This window comes from Cupressus sempervirens, chromosome 3, assembly GCF_028749045.1.
Source record: "Cupressus sempervirens isolate cs-2001-9-10 chromosome 3, ASM2874904v1, whole genome shotgun sequence".
Classification (NCBI taxonomy): domain Eukaryota; kingdom Viridiplantae; phylum Streptophyta; class Pinopsida; order Cupressales; family Cupressaceae; genus Cupressus; species Cupressus sempervirens.
In genome coordinates this window covers 658,939,487-658,960,257 of record NC_143120.1, presented here as the reverse complement: position 1 = coordinate 658,960,257, position 20,771 = coordinate 658,939,487, and the positions used below count along the sequence as shown (strand labels likewise).

Here is a 20,771-nt window from a genome sequence, read left to right as displayed (position 1 = left end):
AGTTGAGATATTGGATAAACCAAAGCAAGTGGAATCTCCTAAGGAAACCAGGTATGAATTTAGATGTAAGTGTTTTTCATGTAATGAAATAGGTCATATGAAAAGAGATTGTATAAACAAGTCATTTGATCATATTACAGATTTTTATTGTCATAATTGTCATGATATGGGTCATAGAGCAATTGATTGTAGGAAACCTAAATATGATTAATGATAGAAAGAATAGTAGAATGTCTAGAAATACTAATCCTGCAGATAGAAGATCTAATGAAAGGACATCGAGAGAAGGAAGACCTTATGAAGAAAGAAGACAGATTGTGTGTTACTAAGTGTAACAACTTTGGACACATAGCTCAGAATTGTCATGCACCTGATGATCAGTAGAATCTTAGAAGCAAAACTCCAGTATGTCAGTTATGCAGCAAAGTATTGCAAAATGGACAGAAACTTCGAAGATAGAATGAATGATGGAAGAAACTTTGGAAACAAAAGGAATGATGGAAGAAACGTCGGAAATAACAGAAGGAACCATGAGAGGAACTCTGGAACGAAGAGAGACAATGAGGAACAAAGAAATGTAGTCAGTGAACTTCGAGAAGAACTCAATGAGGCATTTGTAAAAGGATTAGACATCTCAAAAGATAAGTCTAATGATGGTGAGACAAGAAGATCGAAGTTACTAATCGAGTTTGATTCAATTAAGTTGAATTAAGCTTGTTCTCAGAACTAGAATTTGAAAACTTCATTCAAAGATCGAATTGTGGGTAGCGAAGTTGGGAAAAGATGTATCAAGATAAGTTTAGATGGTACCTAAGCCCGCTTGTAATTTGGAACTTATCTAAACTAGTTACAAAAGAATTAAGAGTTATTGTTATTACAGAGAAAGTTAATTCTGTAGCTAAAGATGATAACTATGTTTTTGCAGAAAATTTCATGAAGTGAAGTTTTGTGGAGCAATGTCATGATGGGAGGAAGCTATAGTAAACCTCGGGTAGCATCTGAAGATTGAATAGAAGATCTTGAGCAGATATATGATTTCAAAATGTAATTGACAGCTTTCTCGTGTCTGCAAAGTACACAATTAATGCAAGTTCAAGTGGAAGGAATAAAATGGAGTAAAAACTTGATTACTACTTCATTGCGATCACATCAAAAGCATAGAGCACTCAGAAGCAACTTGACAAGGCGATTTCGAAGCAAACCCTATTTTCGAAAAGAGGTATTTTATCGCTTATCTGCAAAATTTATTCGATAAAAGTTTATATTTGATAGAATCATGGATATGTCAATAGTTCACAATGTTGAGAATGATGAGAAGCCGAAATTGAAGGTTGTTTCCGTGAAACCTGTAGAAGGAAACCCTAACTCAGCATTATCCATTACTCCGAACAATGTAGTTTATTTGGAAGATATAGAAAGTTATCTTACTAGTAAGTTCGAATCTATTGGAAGTGAGTATATGAACAAGGATATGGAATTAGTCTTTAATCATGATATGTCCTGGATTTGAACACTTGAATGAACTAGACCTGTTCAAATATCATTTCTACCGAGAATTGGACACAGATGAGTGGACACAGATCATACTAAGTAGAATACATGATGCAAAACTATAGATGCAAGATAGTGTAGTCGATATTTCAACCGACCTTATTCATGTGGTAACTGGTCTTTGTAAACAAGGCAGTGTACCTATAGGTGAGAAGTTGGTTAAGAAGAAAGTTGAAAGCCACACAAAGACGGTGTATAATGGAAAGGCCACGGTGATCAACATCATTAAACAAGAGGACGTAAGATTCCTGAGTAGAATTATTGCCTACTCTATATGTGCAAGTTCCAAGATTGATGAATTGTCAACCAGATTCATCTATGCAGCCTACGAGATATGTGTGGAGAAGGAATAAGTTAACCTTAGTGAAATTCTAAGAATGCAACTTCTTGAGAACCTACAGAAGATCAAAAGGGCTAAGAGTGGTGTGTTTAGATTTCAGTCACTGATCAATCACATATTCTTTTATGTACTTAAGAGATTTCCATATTTGTCAGTCATAGAGATTATGAGCAGTGAGAGGTGTAGAATGGAAAAAATCACAGAAGTGTATAGAAGACATCCAACAGATAAAATATTGGATAGTGGAAACTTGATAATGAAATGAGGCAAAGATTCAAAATTGCACCTGCTATTGCAGACAGATTTAAAGAAGATATTTGTATTATAGTTGATACAGATTTTACTTATATTCAAGCAGTAGAACCTCAGGAAACATTTCTTGATCCCTTAGGTTAAGAATTGAATGATGAAACAGCAGTTGAATACATTGATTTATTGTTGAAATCAAAGAAGGACCAAGCTGAATATAGATTTGGAACCTATGATGAGATTACCCAATCAGCTCATCAGGCATCCTTGGAGAAGGCACCTCACGAGAAGATTGAAACAATAATGAAGAAAGCCTTAACAGAAGCCAATATGATTGAGAGTAAGTCACAGGCAATCAAGAAAACTATGAAACAAGGTATATTGAATGTGCAACCTTTAACAATATCTATTGCAAAGACATCTTCGGAAGAGAGCATTCATTTTGCAGCAGTATCAGATGTTCAGCTAAGTGAGCCAAAGAGGAAATCAGAGAGATTAGTGAAAGTTGTGACCACAAAGACTAAAAAGGTCAAGCAACAAGCCACTGGACCAAGAAAGAGACAAAAGACATTGTTGACAATTGTTGAGGCTAGTGAAGAACAATAACAAGAACAAGAAGGCAAACAGGCAGAGAAGGTAACTGCTTCTAAGCAGTCAGTAGGAAAAGCTCGGCAACCTTAGAAGTCAAAGATTGAGAAGATAAATTCAGCTATTACTAATGAAGGTAACTTTGTTGAAATGAACAAATTCTATGATTTGTATAATAATTTTGAGAAAAATCAAATTGATATCTCTACTATGAGATACATGATAGCCAATAATCTAAAACTTAAAGATATTGAAGTCACAGTAAACCAAAAAATCTATGATAGACTCATTGGAAAGAAAGTACCAACTCAAGAAGAGGACTTAGAACTTCGGAAGTCTATGATAAGAACAACATGCAAGACTGATGATGAAGAAGAAGTCAAGAGATTGTTAAACAATCTAGCACCTTACTTGAGAAACAAAATAAGACCATTTCTGTTTATGGTGGGTGAGAAAGATTAGTTAAGAAGTGAAACTACAGCAGCTATAAGGAAGATGATCACAAAGTTAAGGCAGCATCTTCAACAACACCCAGAACCTCGGAAGTGTCAGTGAGCGGTGACACAATGCAGATAGATTAGAACAATGTTACCATTAACATTGATGATACAAACCCATTTGAGAGTTCCGAACAGAATGAACCTCACACCGAAGATATTGAAGAACAACTGAGACAAATTGAAGAGGAAAAGAGGTTATTAAAGGAAGAGAAAAGGAAAATAGAAGAGACCAAGCAGAAATTGCTTGAAGCTGAGATGAAAAGAAAAATAGAGGAAGAAAAGAAAAGATTAGTTGAAGAGGAAATGAAAAGGAAAACAAAGGAAGATAAGAAGAAGAGATTAGAAGAGGAAGAAAAGAAAGGTAAGAGAAGAGAAAGAGGAAGAAGAAAGAAGAGTCAAAGAGGGAGCTGAAAAGAAGCAAAGGGAAGATGACACTAAACCTTCTAGTTCATCTACTCTGCTTTCACTTGCCAACTTGGCAACTAATGATGATGATCAAACTGACTTGATCTCATCTTTGTCAAAGCTTATTCAAAAGAATAAGACAATGAAGAGCCTACAAAGAACCTTGATGGAGGTTACTAACAAATTATATAGTACTCTGGCAGTACAACACACAAAGGCAAATCCTGAATAGAGGGCACAAGTAGTGCTAAAATCTTTTGATGAAGAATTCACAAATTTGTTGAATGTTGGAGAAACAAAGGCACAGATCTCACATGATGCTAACTTGTTTAGCACTATTTGTCAGAATAGTAAGAACGACTTGATAAGTCTTGATACTTGTATCAAGGAACTCCGGAAGTGTCAACAAGATGGCAAGATATTGTACATCAAGTGTACTCTATCTCACAAGTTGACTAAGGATATTGATAGTCGGATTGGAAGAAAGATGAGTGAGCTAGAAGCTCTATCTAGCCAGTTACAACATCATTCTAGTAAAATTGATGATTTTAAAGGACAAATGGCCAATATTCATAGTGATATCAAGAAACTAGAACTTCGGAAGGAACAAATTTTGAAGAGAGTATCGGATTTCAAAGAGTCTATTGCTCTGAAAATATCTATTGTTGAGAAACAATTGGAGGAATGTGTCAAGGCCAAGGACACTTATTCTAAATTTTTATACTCCGACCTTAATGCAATTGAGATTGCATCATATGCCTAATGTGCAATTCTCACCTCTGCTGAATCAGCCAAGGATACAAGGATACATGGACAAAAGGTATGAACAATCTTAAGGCAACTTTTGATGGTTGCATGGAGATACTATCAGGTTAAGGTAGATGTTTATAGAGATTTTGGCAATTTTTTGACAGTTTTTGACATTTTAACCTTTGTCATTGATGTCAAAGGGGGAGAAGTACATAAGAAAATTGTAAATCAAGTAAAGAGGAGAAAATAATATTGTAAGGTATGAAATCATATTGTAAGGGGGAGCATATGTAAGATGGACAAGTTGCAATAGATGTAATGTTAATGTGTTATTTATTTTAAGTTTTTGATACTTAGCCAATTTTCCCTATTTTGTTGCCATCAATGCTAAAGGGGTAGATTGTTGACAATTGACTAACGCAGATATATAATTGTTGTCATTTATGGCAACACATGATGTACATGCTTATAAGAAACCTTGGAAATAGAGATACTTAGCTTTTGGTGCTCAAAAATAATCTAAATATGAATTTGGTATACAGCAGTGTATTGTTTTTTATGTAACTTGTTGCTGATGTCATATTACGAGTAGCGAAGTTAGATGGAGACAGTATACATGTTGATGATGACGTACATAACCTCGGAAGTCTGTACGGATTGTACGAAAAAGAGATATTCGTGTTTTATCAATGAAATAGGACAGTGGAATTGAAGGAAAGGAATTATTTTGTTTACAAAATAATTATTTGACCAATTAGGGCCGACATCCTAGATGTTTACTCTAAGTTGGAAAAGTGTATTGTGGTCTTAGCCGACCCAACAGCAATTTATGAAAAGGCATGGTATTTATGCAAAGGACATCTTGCGATAAGAAGTGTGAAGTATTGTAGTAGTTGTGTTGACCAATTATTGTGGACTTTTGTATATATGCGAAGTTTTGTAAAGCTATTTTTGTGATTCGAGATCAAGCTCAAGATCAGAGATTAGTTAAGAAAGAAGTTACAATACCTACATTCAAGAAGTCTAATTATTCGTTTGGGCAGTGAGCTCTTCTTGTAATTGGAAGTGCATGTTTCGGCAGTGGGCTCATCTTGCATCTACTATACTACAACTCCTAACAGGATTCAAAGTCTCCTAACAAGGACTCTCTATATCGAATTTTCTCATTGACTCCTACCAGGGACTCTCTATATCAAATTTTCTCATTAACAAGGAACTTATATATCAGTATATTATCTAGTGGGTATCATCCCCACCAGGGTTTTCCCTTGGTCAGAGTTTCTCTAGTTAACAAAATATGGTGTTATGAGTTATCTATGTGCATGGTTATTTTTACTAATTACTTTATTACTTTGTTATGTATGGTTTAAAGTAAGAAATAATATCGAATGGCAATTAAAGTTTGTAAATTACTGATTCAGCCCCCCTTCCCCCCCCAATAATTTCTATTTCTAACAAATCTCTAAAACTCTGATGTTTCCAAAAAAATGGGGACATTACACAAAAAGAAAATCCAAAAAAAATACTAAATGGAATATTGTCAATCATCTATTGGTCCAACAAGAAGCAAGATACAGATTTGAAAATACAGAGAGTAGTAAAACATGATTTATTAACATGCAATGAGACTGTCTCCATTAAAAAGTAACTAGAAGTAAAGAAAATTGTCAAATACCTAAATGGATAAATCCTTCTCCATGATTAAAACTTAACTTTGGCTGGATCTTCAAAAGGTAATGCAGGGAATGCTGGAGCTCACAGTTTCTGGGCAATATTATATGTTGGAGTTATGTAGCTGTGAGAGATATCAGTTACCTGTGGTGACCTGCCATGAGCTTCTGTGGAAGTCATCTGTCGTGTTTCGCGTATGCCTCTGTTGGGCTAGCATTGAAGTAATCTTCATATTGCCATTCTTATTATCTTTGTGTTGTGTGATGATTTGACTTTCTCTCCTGCTGTCCTTATACATTCAAAGGAGTTCATTCTTGGTGACTGTGTGGTAACATGGCACTGCGAACGTCTACATATAGCTGGCAGAGTTTATTGTCATTAGTGAAAATGAAGTGCTGTCAGTTCTTTTACTAGAGCAGCCGTTTCATTCTTGGCTGACATTGCTTAATTAATATGATCAGTTCATCAATATGGTTGGTTCATTGTTTTTGTCCATTCTAATTACTGAAGACGCTTTTTAATTATAAAACTGCCAATGATTGCTCTTCAAGTTTGGTCTTTTTGTGTTATGCAGCAAAGTCTTACTCTCATCATGTGGGGTTTTCAGACTTTGATTAGTATGAGAACATTCACAGAAGAAGGTTCAGGAGAGTCACGGCATCTGCCTTTTTCATATTATCTTTGAAATGGCCCTTTATGGGTAGCTGCCGTCTGTTCATGTGGAGCAGCAGTCAGAATTCAATGTGGCCTTAATTCTTGTTTTATTGGCATTATGTGAGGATTCTTCCTATCACATGCATTTTTCCAGTGTGACATGTTATCATTCTTTCATGACCTGATGTCAGAGATGGAGGATTATCATGAATACTATCTTCAACCGTGTGTGACTTCAGCATATGTTAACATCAAATTTTGTGACTGTGGAAGGTTGTTATTATCTATGACAAGTGATGTGTCTGTATCAGGTTTATTCTGTGTATGATTATATCAGTGTGTATATCATCTCTTTTGTATTGAGTGCCTATGAGGCACAATAAAGAAGTGATTCTTTGGATAAAGCTCATGAGCTTTGCATTGAGTTGCATTGATTATTAAATAAAGGAGATCTTTTGGTGTGGCTGAGTTTTTCCCACGAGGAGGGTTTTCCCACAGAACATTGGGTATTGACTGTGTTTTGTTCTATCTAATATTTAATTATGCTATTCTGGTTCAAAGTATATAGGCCACAAATTGGATTCAAATCCGGATTCGCAAACCGATTCGTGTCAGATTTGCACATGGTCAAATCTGGACCCTGTGCAAATCCAGCACGAATCAGCCATGAATCCACATGGATCCAGGAGACTCCAGCAAAAATCCATGTGGATCCTCATGGGCCCATGGGCCAAGCTTAGAATAAGTACACATGAATCCATATATATATATATATATATATATATATATATACGCGTGAATCCATACGAATCAGAATGGGGAAAAATTCACAAATCCATGAACCAAATTCTCGTACCCGAACCCGTCCCCAAATTCAAATTGGCAACTTAGTTGAAATGGTATGAGAGCCAGTTTTAAGGAAACGATCCGATTCAAGATAGAACAATTGGATACAAGAAGAATCTTGATATCTATGGATGCCAAATATGTTGTTCAAAATGTGTGATTCATACAAGAATCTCTGATGAAACTTGTAACCTGGATGGGGAGGATGTTATTATCGTGTCCATGCTTTTATATGTTTGGCATTCATGTCTATCAGGATAGCAGATGTGCTGGTGTTTGGATTTTTCATTCCCTGTCTGCACTATAACTGTGTGATGGCGAAAGATCTACTGGTGGATTGTGAGGAAATTTAAGCAATAAAGAGACAAGTACTTGAATATTGATCATAAATTTTATGTAATAGTGAATCATATATGCTTTGGCATTTATTTGTATATTTCTCTTCATTAATAGTTTGATTCTATGAACAATTGCTAATCTCTCTAAAAATGTTTTCAGGACGAATTGAGAAGCAAAAGAATGATGAGAGATCACATGCAAAGTCATGCAGGCTATAGAAATGAACATGGGAATGCTGCTTGTAACCATGGGACTGAATTCATTCAAATTGTCACCCCAATTAGTTTCTTTGAAAAGGAAGAAATGACATTCAGAGGGAGACTACTTAGCTGCATAAATCAGATTGAAAGGGAGTGTGAGTGGCAGATGTAGAATGGAAAGTCCTTTGCAGAGGATCAGCAAGCTAGCGTAGCAATGTGATTGCAAAAGTTCATTGTTGGACAAACATTGGAGCCAATTGCCTAGTATCATGATAATCAAACATTTGAGAATGTTGCCCCTGTTGAGAGGGAGTCTCAACAATTAGATGATATTTTAAGTGTGCCTTAATGAGTTCTTCTTTGCAAGAGAAGTTCTAGGTCAAATCCCTTGTTAATGAGTTCTTCTCTGCAAGAGAAGTTCTAGGTCAAATCCCTTGTTAATGAAATCTTCTCTGCAAGAGAAGTTCTAGGTGAATCCCTTGTTAATGAGTTCTTTGCGAGAGAAGTTCAAGGTGAAATCCCATGTTAATGAGTTCTCTGTGAAAGAAGTTCAAGGTGAAATCCCATGTTAACGAGTCCATCTCAAAGAGATGTTCAAGGTGAAATCCCCTGTTAATGAGTTCTTCTTGGCAACAGAAGTTCAAGCCGAAATCCCTTGTCAATGCATTCTACTCTGCAGTAAAGTTTGAGGTGAAAGCCCTTGTTCCACCCTCTAGAAGTAGGGATGATTCATCTCTCTCATGTTGTCCTCTTCCATTCAAAGAAGTGGCACCATGAACATCTATGTATAGCTAGCAGAGTTTATTGTCATTTAGTGAAAGCGAAGTGCCGTTGGTTCTTTTACTAGAGTCATCATTTCATTCTTCGCTTTTGTTGATTAATTAATATCATCAGTTCATCAGTATGATCAGTTTATTGTTTTCGACCATTCTAATTATTGAATAAGTTGTCTACTTATTATAAAACCACCGACATTAGCTCTTTCAGTTTGGCCTTTTTGTGTTATGCAGTGAAGTCATATTGTCATTGTGTGGATTTTCCAGACTTTGATTAGTATGAGAACATTCACGAGTGGGTTCCGCGGAGTCTCAACATCTACCTTTTCATATTATCATGCCTCGTCCTTACTGTCAAGTAGCCTCGTATTTGTGGTCCATTGGCAAATGGAGGGTCGTCATCATTGAAATGGCACTTTATGGGTAACAGCTGTCTGCGCATGAGGAGAGGCAACCAGAATTCAATGTGGCCTTAAGTCTTGTTTTATTGGCATTTTTTGAGGATTAGTTATCTTCCTGTCGCATGCATTTTTCTGGGTGATTTGTTATCATTCTTTTGTGACCTTAAATCAGAGATGGATGATTGTCATGGATGCCATCTTCAACTCTGTGTGACTTCAGCATATGTGAAAGTATAGCAACTTCTGTGACTGTGGAAGGTTGAAACTTGATATTTTCTACGATAACAAGCAATGTGTGTATATCAGATTTATTCTTTGTATGATCATTTTAGTGTGTATATCATTTTCTTTTGTATTGAGTATCATTAAGGCACAGTGAAGAAGTCTTTCTTCTGATAAAGCTTGTGAGCTTTATAGCAAGTTCCATTGATTATTTAATAAAGAATATCTTATGGTGTGGCTAGGTTTTTGCATCAAGTAGGAGGGATTTTCCCAGGGTACCTCTGGTGTTGCTTGTGTTTTGTTTTATTCTTTTACAGAAAGAGAACTTAATATATTTCAAAATATCACATTGCTTTCAGAAACAAAACAGGGCAATGTATCTGTTAGCAAATTTTGGTGCTTTTCAACCTTAATTCTCTCATTCAGAAAGTACGGATGAATGTGATCAGCAATCTGAGTGAAATTCTGATTGAAGGGAGCATATAATTAAAAGTCCAGTGGCTAGTCTTGTGTTGTGTGTGGAGGTGGCTGCCGGCAGCACTGTTTATAGCATTCTATTTGCAAACAACTTATGTTTGATTGTGATATATTATTGCATGACTATGAGATACATGTATTATATGATGTATCCTGTTGGCAGTGTTGATAGGCATTTTTTTATGGGGGAACCTGAAGTGTCTAGGGTTCAAGTCTGTACAGTGGCTTCATGCTGGTCTCTGAACTGCAATGGCCAGTTGTTCAAAACCAAGGGATCCATTTGAGGTAAGGTCCAGTATTAGACACTGGACAACAAAAGATTATAACTGGAACTCTTCAGGTGAAATTAGAAATAGAGTAGGGTGTATTGGATAATAGGATTCTGCAGATTATGGTATGTTTTTGTTCTCAAGCCATAATAATGGCTGATTTCAGAGAAGATTTGCAGAAAATGATGAGAAATGGGGAGCTCTAAGATGGTTCGTTAGCTTTGCCAGTACCTGATGGCTTGGAATTAAGGTAATGTTAGAGACAGAATGCGAAATAAGAGCCAAATATTGAATTAAGAGAAACAGATAACAGATGGTGCAGAGGCAGAGTACCTGATACAGAGGATGAGGTCAGTTGCGAAATCACCTGGACAATCAGGAACATTGCATGAAGTATATGAATATAGTAATGAGAATAGAGTAATTCAGGGTTCTATTTTTTGTAGTCTTACATGGTGCTTGTATGCGATACTGCCATGCACTGTTAAGGATTATAAAAGAAGCCTTGCTTTTGGAAAGGTTGGTTTTCTCTATCTGGGACTGGACCCCAGCTATAGATCCCCTATATCTATATTTGTTAAAAGAACATAATGAAATAATGAAAAAGAAACGCCTTTTCTCCAATAAGAAATCACAAATAAATTAATGTCAATCATCTAGGCAAGTGACCGAGAACATGCAAGATACAAATTTACAGCACATACTAAATAGTTAATACCCATCCGTCGGAATCAAATAAAAAAAGATCAACGCATTTGACTAAGATCCAATTCTCCAGTAAACAATAAGACATGTAATACCGAATCATCTACCCAATCCAGAAAGAAGATGCAAGGCACAAATCTGAAAATTGCATTATTTGTCCAATAAACAATCAGACATGCAGTACTGACAAACATCTGCCCAATTGAGCGAGAAGATGCAAGACACAAACCTGAAATTACACTTTATTTTTCCAATAAACAATCAGACATACAGTACAGAAAATCAACAACCCACTTCAGAGAGAAGATGCAAGAAACAAATCTGAAAATTACAGCAAATACCCATCTTTAGGTTTGGCATTCAATGAAAAAATGATGAACACAATCGACTAAAATTCAATGGGAAATCATTTATTTTCCCAATAAACAATCAGATATGTATTAGTTAATCTGCCTGAATCAGAGAGAAGATGCAAGACACTAATCTCAAAATTACGCTAAATACCCATCCCCATCCTAGAAAAGTTTTCGATTATCGAAACAAAAAGACCAAAATCGTTACCATGGAATAAGGACAATTCAGCCCTTAATAAGAATCAACGAGCACAGACCTCCCATCGCAATCCAGTCCACATCCACAGCTTGGGCATACATAAAAATTTGACAGAGGAAAGGCAGCAGAAACAAAACCTACATAGAACTTCAACTGCCCATCCTTATGCTCGACTTCAGATATATCTATCCAGAAAAATGTTATCTTAACACTGATGCCCCTCAAGTTCTTCAAGCGTCCTGGACTTATATTCCCCGAGATTTTGCTCTGGTACTTCAGTTGGTACCCTGCTTCAATCGCAAAACTACATAATTTGTCCAGAAACACTTGAAAACTCCCATCTGGGTTTAAAACATAACCCTGAGCATTTGTAGGAAGAATACCTTTAGGAAAATTATAGGATTCTATTACTTCATATACTGACTTCTCATCATCAGAACTCTGTGCACATATGAACAACATAGAAAAGACTAGGGATGCTGTTAACAGAGCTTTCACGAGGGCTGTAGCCATGTTTGATATAAACAGACCTAATGAAAGGTCTCCTAGCTTATATATTTGTAAAAGATCTCCGCGGTTTACAATTATTCATCTGTATTGCCTTCGCTGTAAAATGTCTAAATATAGTAAGTTTCTTAAATGAAATGAATGAATTAAACAAGCTATAAAACCCTTGGAATCATCCCCGCCCCCACGGGGAGGAAGACATAAAATAAGATTTCTAATCGCCGTAGGTAAAACCAAGAGTTTGAAACGACATGGATTCAGAAGCGAAAACGAACTGACAATAAATTTAAATAAATTAATGAAAAAATAGATATCTATCTTTAGATTTGTCCATTTGCGATGCTCAAGATGCCCGCATCTGTAAGTTAGTGCATTGACGCGGTGGTATATACGATCGAAATTCCCTGATATTAAATATATATACCCACTTTGGTATAAATTAAAAGAACTATTTAATTGGGTCAATAAATTCTATGGCTTCCTAAATATATTTTCCTCTCGCTAAGATGTTTATATTAGTGCTTATATTAGTGCTTGTATGGAGCAAGGGTGTAAGGGTATAGGGGAGAGGACTTAGTACTTGAACACCCTAACTTCGCACTTATTAAAATCTTACATGAAAATTTAAAATTGCTCTCTTTTTTTTTTACAACAGCTTATTTGGTGAGTTGCCTACTTATAACTAAGGTTTCAAGTCCGCATCATCCATTATGATGCCACATCAACATGCTTTTTGCCAAGTTGTCCAAAACAACCTAAATAAAAAGTTAGACCAATGTGTTGGAAATATAAGAGTAACTAAGAGGGGAGGGGTGAATCAGTTACCACTGAAATAATTTCAAATCCCTTAGATTACAATACAAATTTCTTATTAACTCAAATCCTTGCACAACTTGATTAGAACTAGATATTCACTGTAACTTGGTTAACAAAGCAATCTTGAGATATTAATGTGTATTAGCCTTTAGTAACTTAGCTGCAGAAAGATAAAGCAATAAGCAAATAACATAAACACATGAGACACCAAGATTTAATGTGGAAACACAATTTGGGAAAACCACCAATGCAACTAGTTACAACTTTTCATTGTTTTGAAGTGAGCCCTATTAAGAGCCAAACCTGTTAAAGGTTACAAAACACACTATTAGTTGTGACCCTGTTAAAGAATTTGAATCACCCTGTTAGGAGTGGCCTTGTTAGAGGTCTTAAGACACTTCAATCTAGAAATGCCATCTTGTTAGATAATTTACAAAATGATTGTTAAGTCAACTTTATTAAGAGATTTCTTCACTGCTACGATTGTTAAGAAATAACAATGATTGACATGATTAATGAAGCAACTAATTTGCAAATTCATATCGCTCTTCTGGCTTATCCTTTGGATCCTCCCTGATCAAAATAACCTTTGCAGCTCTTTGGATGTTTTGCTCTTAATCAAATATCCTTCTTTATTCGCATCTTATCTTCTTCCACAACTTCCATATTTCAATTTACAACTTGACCTTTCATATATACGAAACCCAATGTCAAGTTGGCTTGAATACCTTTACAAATAAACAATTAACATCCACTAAGTCGGCTTACATAAACAAAATAATAAACAAAAATTGTTCTGTTGTAGGTCAGTTGATACTAAAACTGGTTCACTCGGTTACCACTAAGTTCCTTGGTAACTGACATGACTCAACTTACATTGAACCCCTTTGGTAACCAACCTGACTTGATTTACACAAGAATCCTTCAATGACTGACCTAGCTCGATTTGCACTTGATCACTGAATTTGACTTCTTCTGAACTTATGCTTGATTGATACTAGAGTTTGCTAAGCTCGATTACCATTGGTAGTGCTCAATTAGAGTGTAACATTTGTGTAACATCAATGACAATATACAATTGAATAATTATTTTCAACAATCTCCCTCTTGGCAGTGATGGCAACATAACATGTCATAAGAAAATGGAATTTAGAGCAATGAAAATGATTTATAAGCTTTTATAATATCCTTAGTTTCATTATGATTCTTCATCCATAAGAACTCCCTCTAAGATTCTCCCTCTGACATCTTAACTTTAGACTCCATCTGATCAAGTTTTCCCTCTTTTCTTTTGATATGAACATGACATATTCAATCTCTCCCTCTTTGATATCAAATGTCAATACTTGACATAATGAGTTTATATTGTACCTTATGTACTAATTCATATGCAATGAGCTCTGACTTCTTTGCATCAACTCTATAGATCTTCAATGCAGTTTGGTTGATGCATAATGAGCATCAGATAGGGGAATGACCCCTAACTTTCCTCTAAAATACAAAAATACATCCTTAGGTAATTGTTTGGTAAATATGTTAGCAACCTACTCCTTTGTGTTCACATATTCCAATCTAATATTTTTATCTTGAACTAATTCTCTCACAAAATGATACTTGATTGCAATGTGTTTTGTCATAGAATGCATCACTAAATTTTTGGATATGTTGATTGCACTTATGTTATCATGGTAGATAACCACTAGGTCCTTGGTTTCTTCCTTTATTCCTAACAATAATAGCTTGATCCAGACTATGTTGGAACAATTAACTGCTACAGCAACATATTCTACCTCTATTGTAGACTAAGAGATGCAATTATGCTTCTTACTGATTCATGACACTAGCCTCTTTCCAAGAAAGAATGCTCTTCCACTGGTGTTTTTTCTATCATCAATGCTTCAAGCCCAATCTACATCAGTAGAGACTTTCAACTCAAGGTTTTCTCCTTTCTTGTACCATAAACCATAGTTTTGAGTACCTTTTAGATATCTCATAATTCTTTTGACTGTCATCATATGATTTTCTTTGGGATTTGCAGAGAATCTTGCAACTATACCAACTGCTAATGCAATATCAGGTCTTGTGTGAACAACATACTAAATTTTCTCAATCATAGATCTATATATAATTTGATTTACCTATTTTGAATCATCATTCTTCAATAGTTTGTGTCCAGTAGACATAGGTGTTCCAACTATTTGGAATCTTCCATTCCAAAGGTCTTCAATATTTCCTTGATATATTTTGACTGAGTAAGGTAAATGTCATCCTTCATTTGATGAAGTTGTAAACCACATAGAATTTTATCTCTCCAAACATTGACATTTCAAATTCTTTCCTCATTTCTTCAGAGAATGATTTACATAAGTCATCATGATCTATGAATAATATATCATCCACAAATATTTCTGCTAACAATATCTTATTTTGTAGTCCTTTTTTAATTTACAGACTACTATTATCATTGATTCTCTGAAACCAATCTTTACCAAATATCCATGTAGCATCTCATACCATGCTCTAGGAGCTTGTTTCAGACCATATAAAACTTTGTGTAACTTGCAAACCATGTCTCTTTTATTTGGATCAATGAAACCTTCAAGTTGATCAATGTAAACTTCTTCTATAATTTTATTCAAGAAAGTTGATTTTATATCCATTTGATACACTTTGAATCCTTTGAATGTAGCATATGCAAGCAGTGTTCTGAACCCTTCAAATCTAGCAATAGGAGAAAATGTTTCTCCATAGTCTATACTTTTTTCTTGATCAAATCCTTTGTACACTAGCCTTGCATTATTCCTTGATACTTCACCATTTTCATTCAATTTGTTTCTAAATATCCACTTTGTTCCAATTACATTTTTTTCCTTAGGTCTAGGAAAAAGAGTCGAGGTATTGTTCTTTTCAATTTGCTCAATTTCTTCATTCATTGCCTCTATCCAACTTTCATTACTCCATGCATCTTTAACAATTCTAGGTTCAAATTTAGTAAGCATACATGTGCCTTTTAATTTTTTCCTTGTCATTGTGTCTTCTGTCTGATCTCCAATTATATGTTCAGGTGCATAATGCTTTCTGACATATCTAGCAAGTACAAGTTCCTTTCTTCTAGATTCTAAAATTATTTCACTTGGTTCACCATTCTCAAAGGTTCTGAGAAACTCTAAACTTTACTCTATTTCCCCTATGTGAGACTCAATTCCCATAGTTTGTGACTCGAGTTCCTCTTTTGGGACTCGGTTTGAATTGTCTCCAACTTGAGTTGCACTAGCTGCAACTCAGGTTGAACTACAACCTTAGGTGACTTGGGTGATGTTGATTGTTGGAGTGATGCTATCCATTGTTTCCCAATCACATTTGTTTGTAGCTTTGATAAAGTATCAAGCTAAAAGTAAACAAAATTTCTGCAGTCCTCAAGTTTCTTCTTATTTTGTTCTTCACTCTTTTCTGCAAACTCATCAATTTTCACATGTACACTTTCTACAACTTTGTGAGTAGCAAGATTCAAACATTTATATGCTTTGCTCTTGTTGGAATACCCTAGGAATATGCCTTCATCACTTTTCGTATCAAATTTTCCTTTCCTTATCTCTTTACTTTGAAATAGCATACATTAGGTTTATAGCCATACCATAATTCATAAGGTATATGGTATATACCTTTCTTCAATTAAACTTGGTTCAAGGTATGAATTATTGTGCTGATTGCTTCTTTCCAGCATTTGGATGCAACATTTTTCTCTATCATTAGTGTTCTTGCAAAATCCATGATAGATCCATTCCTTCTTTCTGTTGAGTTGTACCAAGTGCAGATATCTGTCTTTTGATTCCTTTTTCATTGCAAAATTCATTAGAGATGAATTCTCCTTTTTTATCTGACCTTAGACATTTTAAATTCTTTCCTGTTTCTTTTTCAACTTTATCCAGCTGCCACTTGAACTTTTAAGATGCTTTAGATTTATCCTTTGAGTACATTACTATCATCATCCTAGAATAAACATCAACAAACAAAATAAAATATTTATCTCCATTATAGCTTTCTATGCCTATTGGTCCACAAAGAATTGTATGAACTAGTTCCAAGACTTCTTCAGTATTGTAATTCTTAGTTTTGTAGCTAGTTTTACCCATCTCTCCAATCTAACATTGTTTTCATATGGTCATTTCAGGTTTCTTTAAATTTGGAATACCTCTTACTCTTATGTTTTTACTTGTAGTAACTAGATTGTCACAGTTTACATGACACATTCTTTTATGCCATAGCCAACTTTGCTCTACTTGTGCCAAAAAGCATGAACTTTCAGTGAGATCTAGATAAAATAGGTTACCTTTTGTCTGATTGCTAGTTCCAACTAGGTTTCCTTTACCATCTAGAAGCCTGACCTTCCCATTCATGAATCTTACCTTGTATCCAATGTTGTTCAGTTGTGCCACACAAGATTGTGTCTCAGTCCTTCAACCCGGTAAGCATTGTCACATTTGAGTTCATCAGTCAATGCAATGCATCATTTTCCCTTCACAAAACATAGTTCATCGTTTCCAAATTTAACACTTCCACCATCATAGTGCTCCAAGTGTTCAAACTTAGTTTTATCACCAGTCATGTGATGAGAACAGTCACTATCTATTATCCATGTGTCATTCTTGCTAACATGAGATATAAGTGCCATCCTTTCATTATCCTTGTCATCTGACTCATCTTTAATAGAAATATATACCATTTCATTATTCATCATCAGTGTCAGAATCTTTAGCAATATAACAAGATTTCTTACATTTGTCTTTGTAGTTTTTAAAATCTTTCTTTCTTTTGAACTTGTTGAATTTCATGTCATCTTTTCTTTCCTTATTTGAACACCTTGCAGCAATGTGACCAACTTCTTCACAAGAAAAAAAAAATCAATGGAATTTTGCCTTTATATTTACCTTTTCCTTTTGTTAACCTTCTTGCAAGCAAGGTTTTAATAGCTTCAAGGCCATCATCTAATTCTTCTTCTTCTTCACTATCAAACTGTTTTCCTTTTGAGTTTCCTCCCTTTCTACCAAGAGTTAGTTTGGCTTGGAATTTTGATTCTATGTTCTGAGATCCAGGAAGATAGTTATCGAAGTTATCCAACTCAAAAGTTGTTAACCTTCCCACTAGTGCATCCAAAGTTATATCATTTTTGGGATCACATCTCATCTCTTGAATAGTTAAAACTCTAATTGCATAAATAGGAAGAGGAGTTCTTAATACCTTACTGACTACTATCACATCATCATTTTTTCCTCCTGTAGCTCTAATTGCACTCACACTTACTTTGATTCTTTCACTGTATTTGGCAATTTATTCATCTTCTTTCATTCTCATATGATTAAATTGGTCTCTTAGACTTTCTACTTTGGCTCTCCTTACATTGGCATTTCCTCCATAGATCTATGTAGCTTGTTCCACATTTCATGAGCAATAGGACAATCTTTGACTTCATTGAATTCAAAATAATTGATAGCAAAAACAATGTCAATCATCATTGTATTGTGATTCTTTTTATCTACCATTTGATTCATAGTCAAAGGATTAGGAGGTGACACATACTAGTTCTCCAAGAAGCTTAGGCATGTATCTCCAATGGTTCCCAAATGCAGCTTCATGAGTTCCTACCATGCTTTGAAGTTGTGTTTGTTCAACTTAGAAATCTCTCTTCTATAAGACATCTTGATCTTTTGCTTAGGTCCTTGAATTCTTTTATGCAAGCACCAACAACTCTGATACCAATTATTGGAAATATAAGAGGAGTAACTAAGATGGGAGAGGTGAATCAGTTACCACTAAAATAATTTCAAATCCCTTAGATGTCAATACAAACTTCTTATTAACTCAAATCCTTGCACAACTCAGTTAAAACTAGATATTCATTCTAACTCAGTTAACAAAGCAATCTTGACATATTAATGTGTATTAACCTTAGTAACTTAGTTGCAGAAAGATAGAGAAGTAAGAAAATAAAATGAACACATGAGACACCAAGATTTAACATGGAAACCAAATTTGGGAAAACCACCAATGGAACTAGTTACAACTTTTCACTCTTCTTAAGTGAGCCCTATTAGGAGCCAACCTTGTTAAAGGTTACAAAACATATTATTAGGTGTGACCTTGTTAAAGGATTTGAATCACCCTATTAGGAGTGGCCTTGTTAGAGTTCTTAAGATAGTTTAATCTAGAAATCCCACCTTGTTAGAGGATTTACAAAATGATTTCTAAGTCAACTGTATTAAGATATTCTTTCACTGCTACAATTTTTAGAGACTAACAATGATTGACCTAATTAATGAAGAAACTAATTTGTAGATTTAGATGTTTCTTCTAGCTTATCATCTGGATCCTCCCTGATCATAATAATCTTTGCGACTCTTTGGATGTTCTTCTCTTAATCAGATATCCTTCTGTATTTGCATCTTATCTTCCTCTGCAACTTCCATATTTCAATCCACAGCTTGACCTTTCATATATATGAAACCTAATGTCAAGTTGGCTTGAATACCTTTACAAATAAAAAATTAACATTCACTAAGTTAGCTTACATAAATAAAATTTATTTTGTAGTAGGTCGACTAATACTGAAACTGGGTCACTCAGTTACCATGAAGCTCCTTAGTAACTGACCTAACTCGGCTTACATTGAACCCCTTTGATAACTGGCCTGACTTGGTTTACATAGGAATCCTTCAATGACTGACCTAGCTTGGCTTGCACTTGATCACTACAGTTGACTTCTTCTAAACTTTTGTTTGGCCGATACTGGAGTCTTCTAAGCTTAGTTACTACTAGTAGTGCTCGGTTAGAGTGTAACATCAATAACAATATACAATTGAATAATTATTTTCAACATAATGGTCATGCATAAAGGGTACCCATACTTGAATAGCTTATGCGGCATCACATCATTGGTTAATTTTTATAACTAAGGGTATATTTTATTCAATTTTGGGTAGTCATTGTTCTAACAACTTTAAATTCACAAGTATTGATACAATTTTGTCAAAAAAATTGGACATTAAGTGAATAAATGTAAGTATCAAATCAACAACTCCTATCACAACTATTGAAGCACGTTCAAGTACTGGGTCCTCTCCTCTAGCTGATAGGTGAATGGGGTGTATCATTTGCAACTTAACACAAATTTATTAATATATGTATGGAGATTTTTCCTTCTGAAAGTACAATGAGGGTAGTCTTGTAACTTCCTACAAGCACATATTCTATAATTCATAAACGTTATTATGGTAAAGAAGCAAGCAAAGAAAATGATTTTTTTTTAAAACCACACCTTTCATTTGTAAGAAAACCAATTGTTGCCCAAAGAAGCTCCACAAAACTATTAAGTGCATATTTGCACACCACAAAACTGTAAACCAATGAAGATTCCTCCAGTGTACAACTATTTTGGGGCTATAATGTAAAATATAAGTTTTGATTTACGATTTGAAATTTTAAATGTTAAAAGGGAAGAAGAATTGGTTAGCAAATTTCTTTTTATATTGGGTAAGTACAATGGGGTTAGTGTTGTAATTACATCCAAGTAATGAAAACCATTGCAATTTCTAGAATATGTAAATGTTATTGTGATGAAGAAGTGTGAAAATAAAAGATTTTATTTGTTTAATAACATACCTTCCATTTGTAAGAAGACAAATGCTCTTTTCCCTTGAGAAAAATAAAAAATCTTGACTCTTCATTGGATCAAGAAAGTGGGTGGTATATTCCACGCTTTAGCGGTTTTAATACATTTACTTGGTGTGCCTAGGGGAAGCATTGTAGAATAGGAGAGTATGCTCTTTGCCCTTGTGGAAAATAAAAAATCTTCACCTCATTGGTTTTGATCCATTTTGTTCAATTTCCTAGTAAGATTTACTTCTTTAGAGGGCCTGTTATTTGGTGGAAAGATACCAATAGGAATGACCCAAGTTG

General features: G+C 34.8%; 1 protein-coding gene across 2 annotated transcripts in view; it reads right to left on the bottom strand.

Annotated features, from left to right (window-relative positions):
* Positions 1–12,357, bottom strand: part of LOC149568430 (uncharacterized protein At5g01610-like) — a 30,983-nt gene extending 18,626 nt beyond the window's left edge. The window contains exon 1 of one of the 2 annotated variants that reach the window (XM_089821345.1): positions 11,505–12,357. In XM_089821345.1, the coding sequence (XP_089677471.1) occupies positions 11,529–12,008 (480 nt within the window). In that variant the 5' untranslated portion in view covers positions 12,009–12,357 and the 3' untranslated portion in view covers positions 11,505–11,528. The remainder of the gene's footprint in view (positions 1–11,504) is intronic. The other variant, XM_089821346.1, reaches the window with a different exon arrangement.
* Between the last annotated feature and the right edge of the window lie 8,414 nt (positions 12,358–20,771).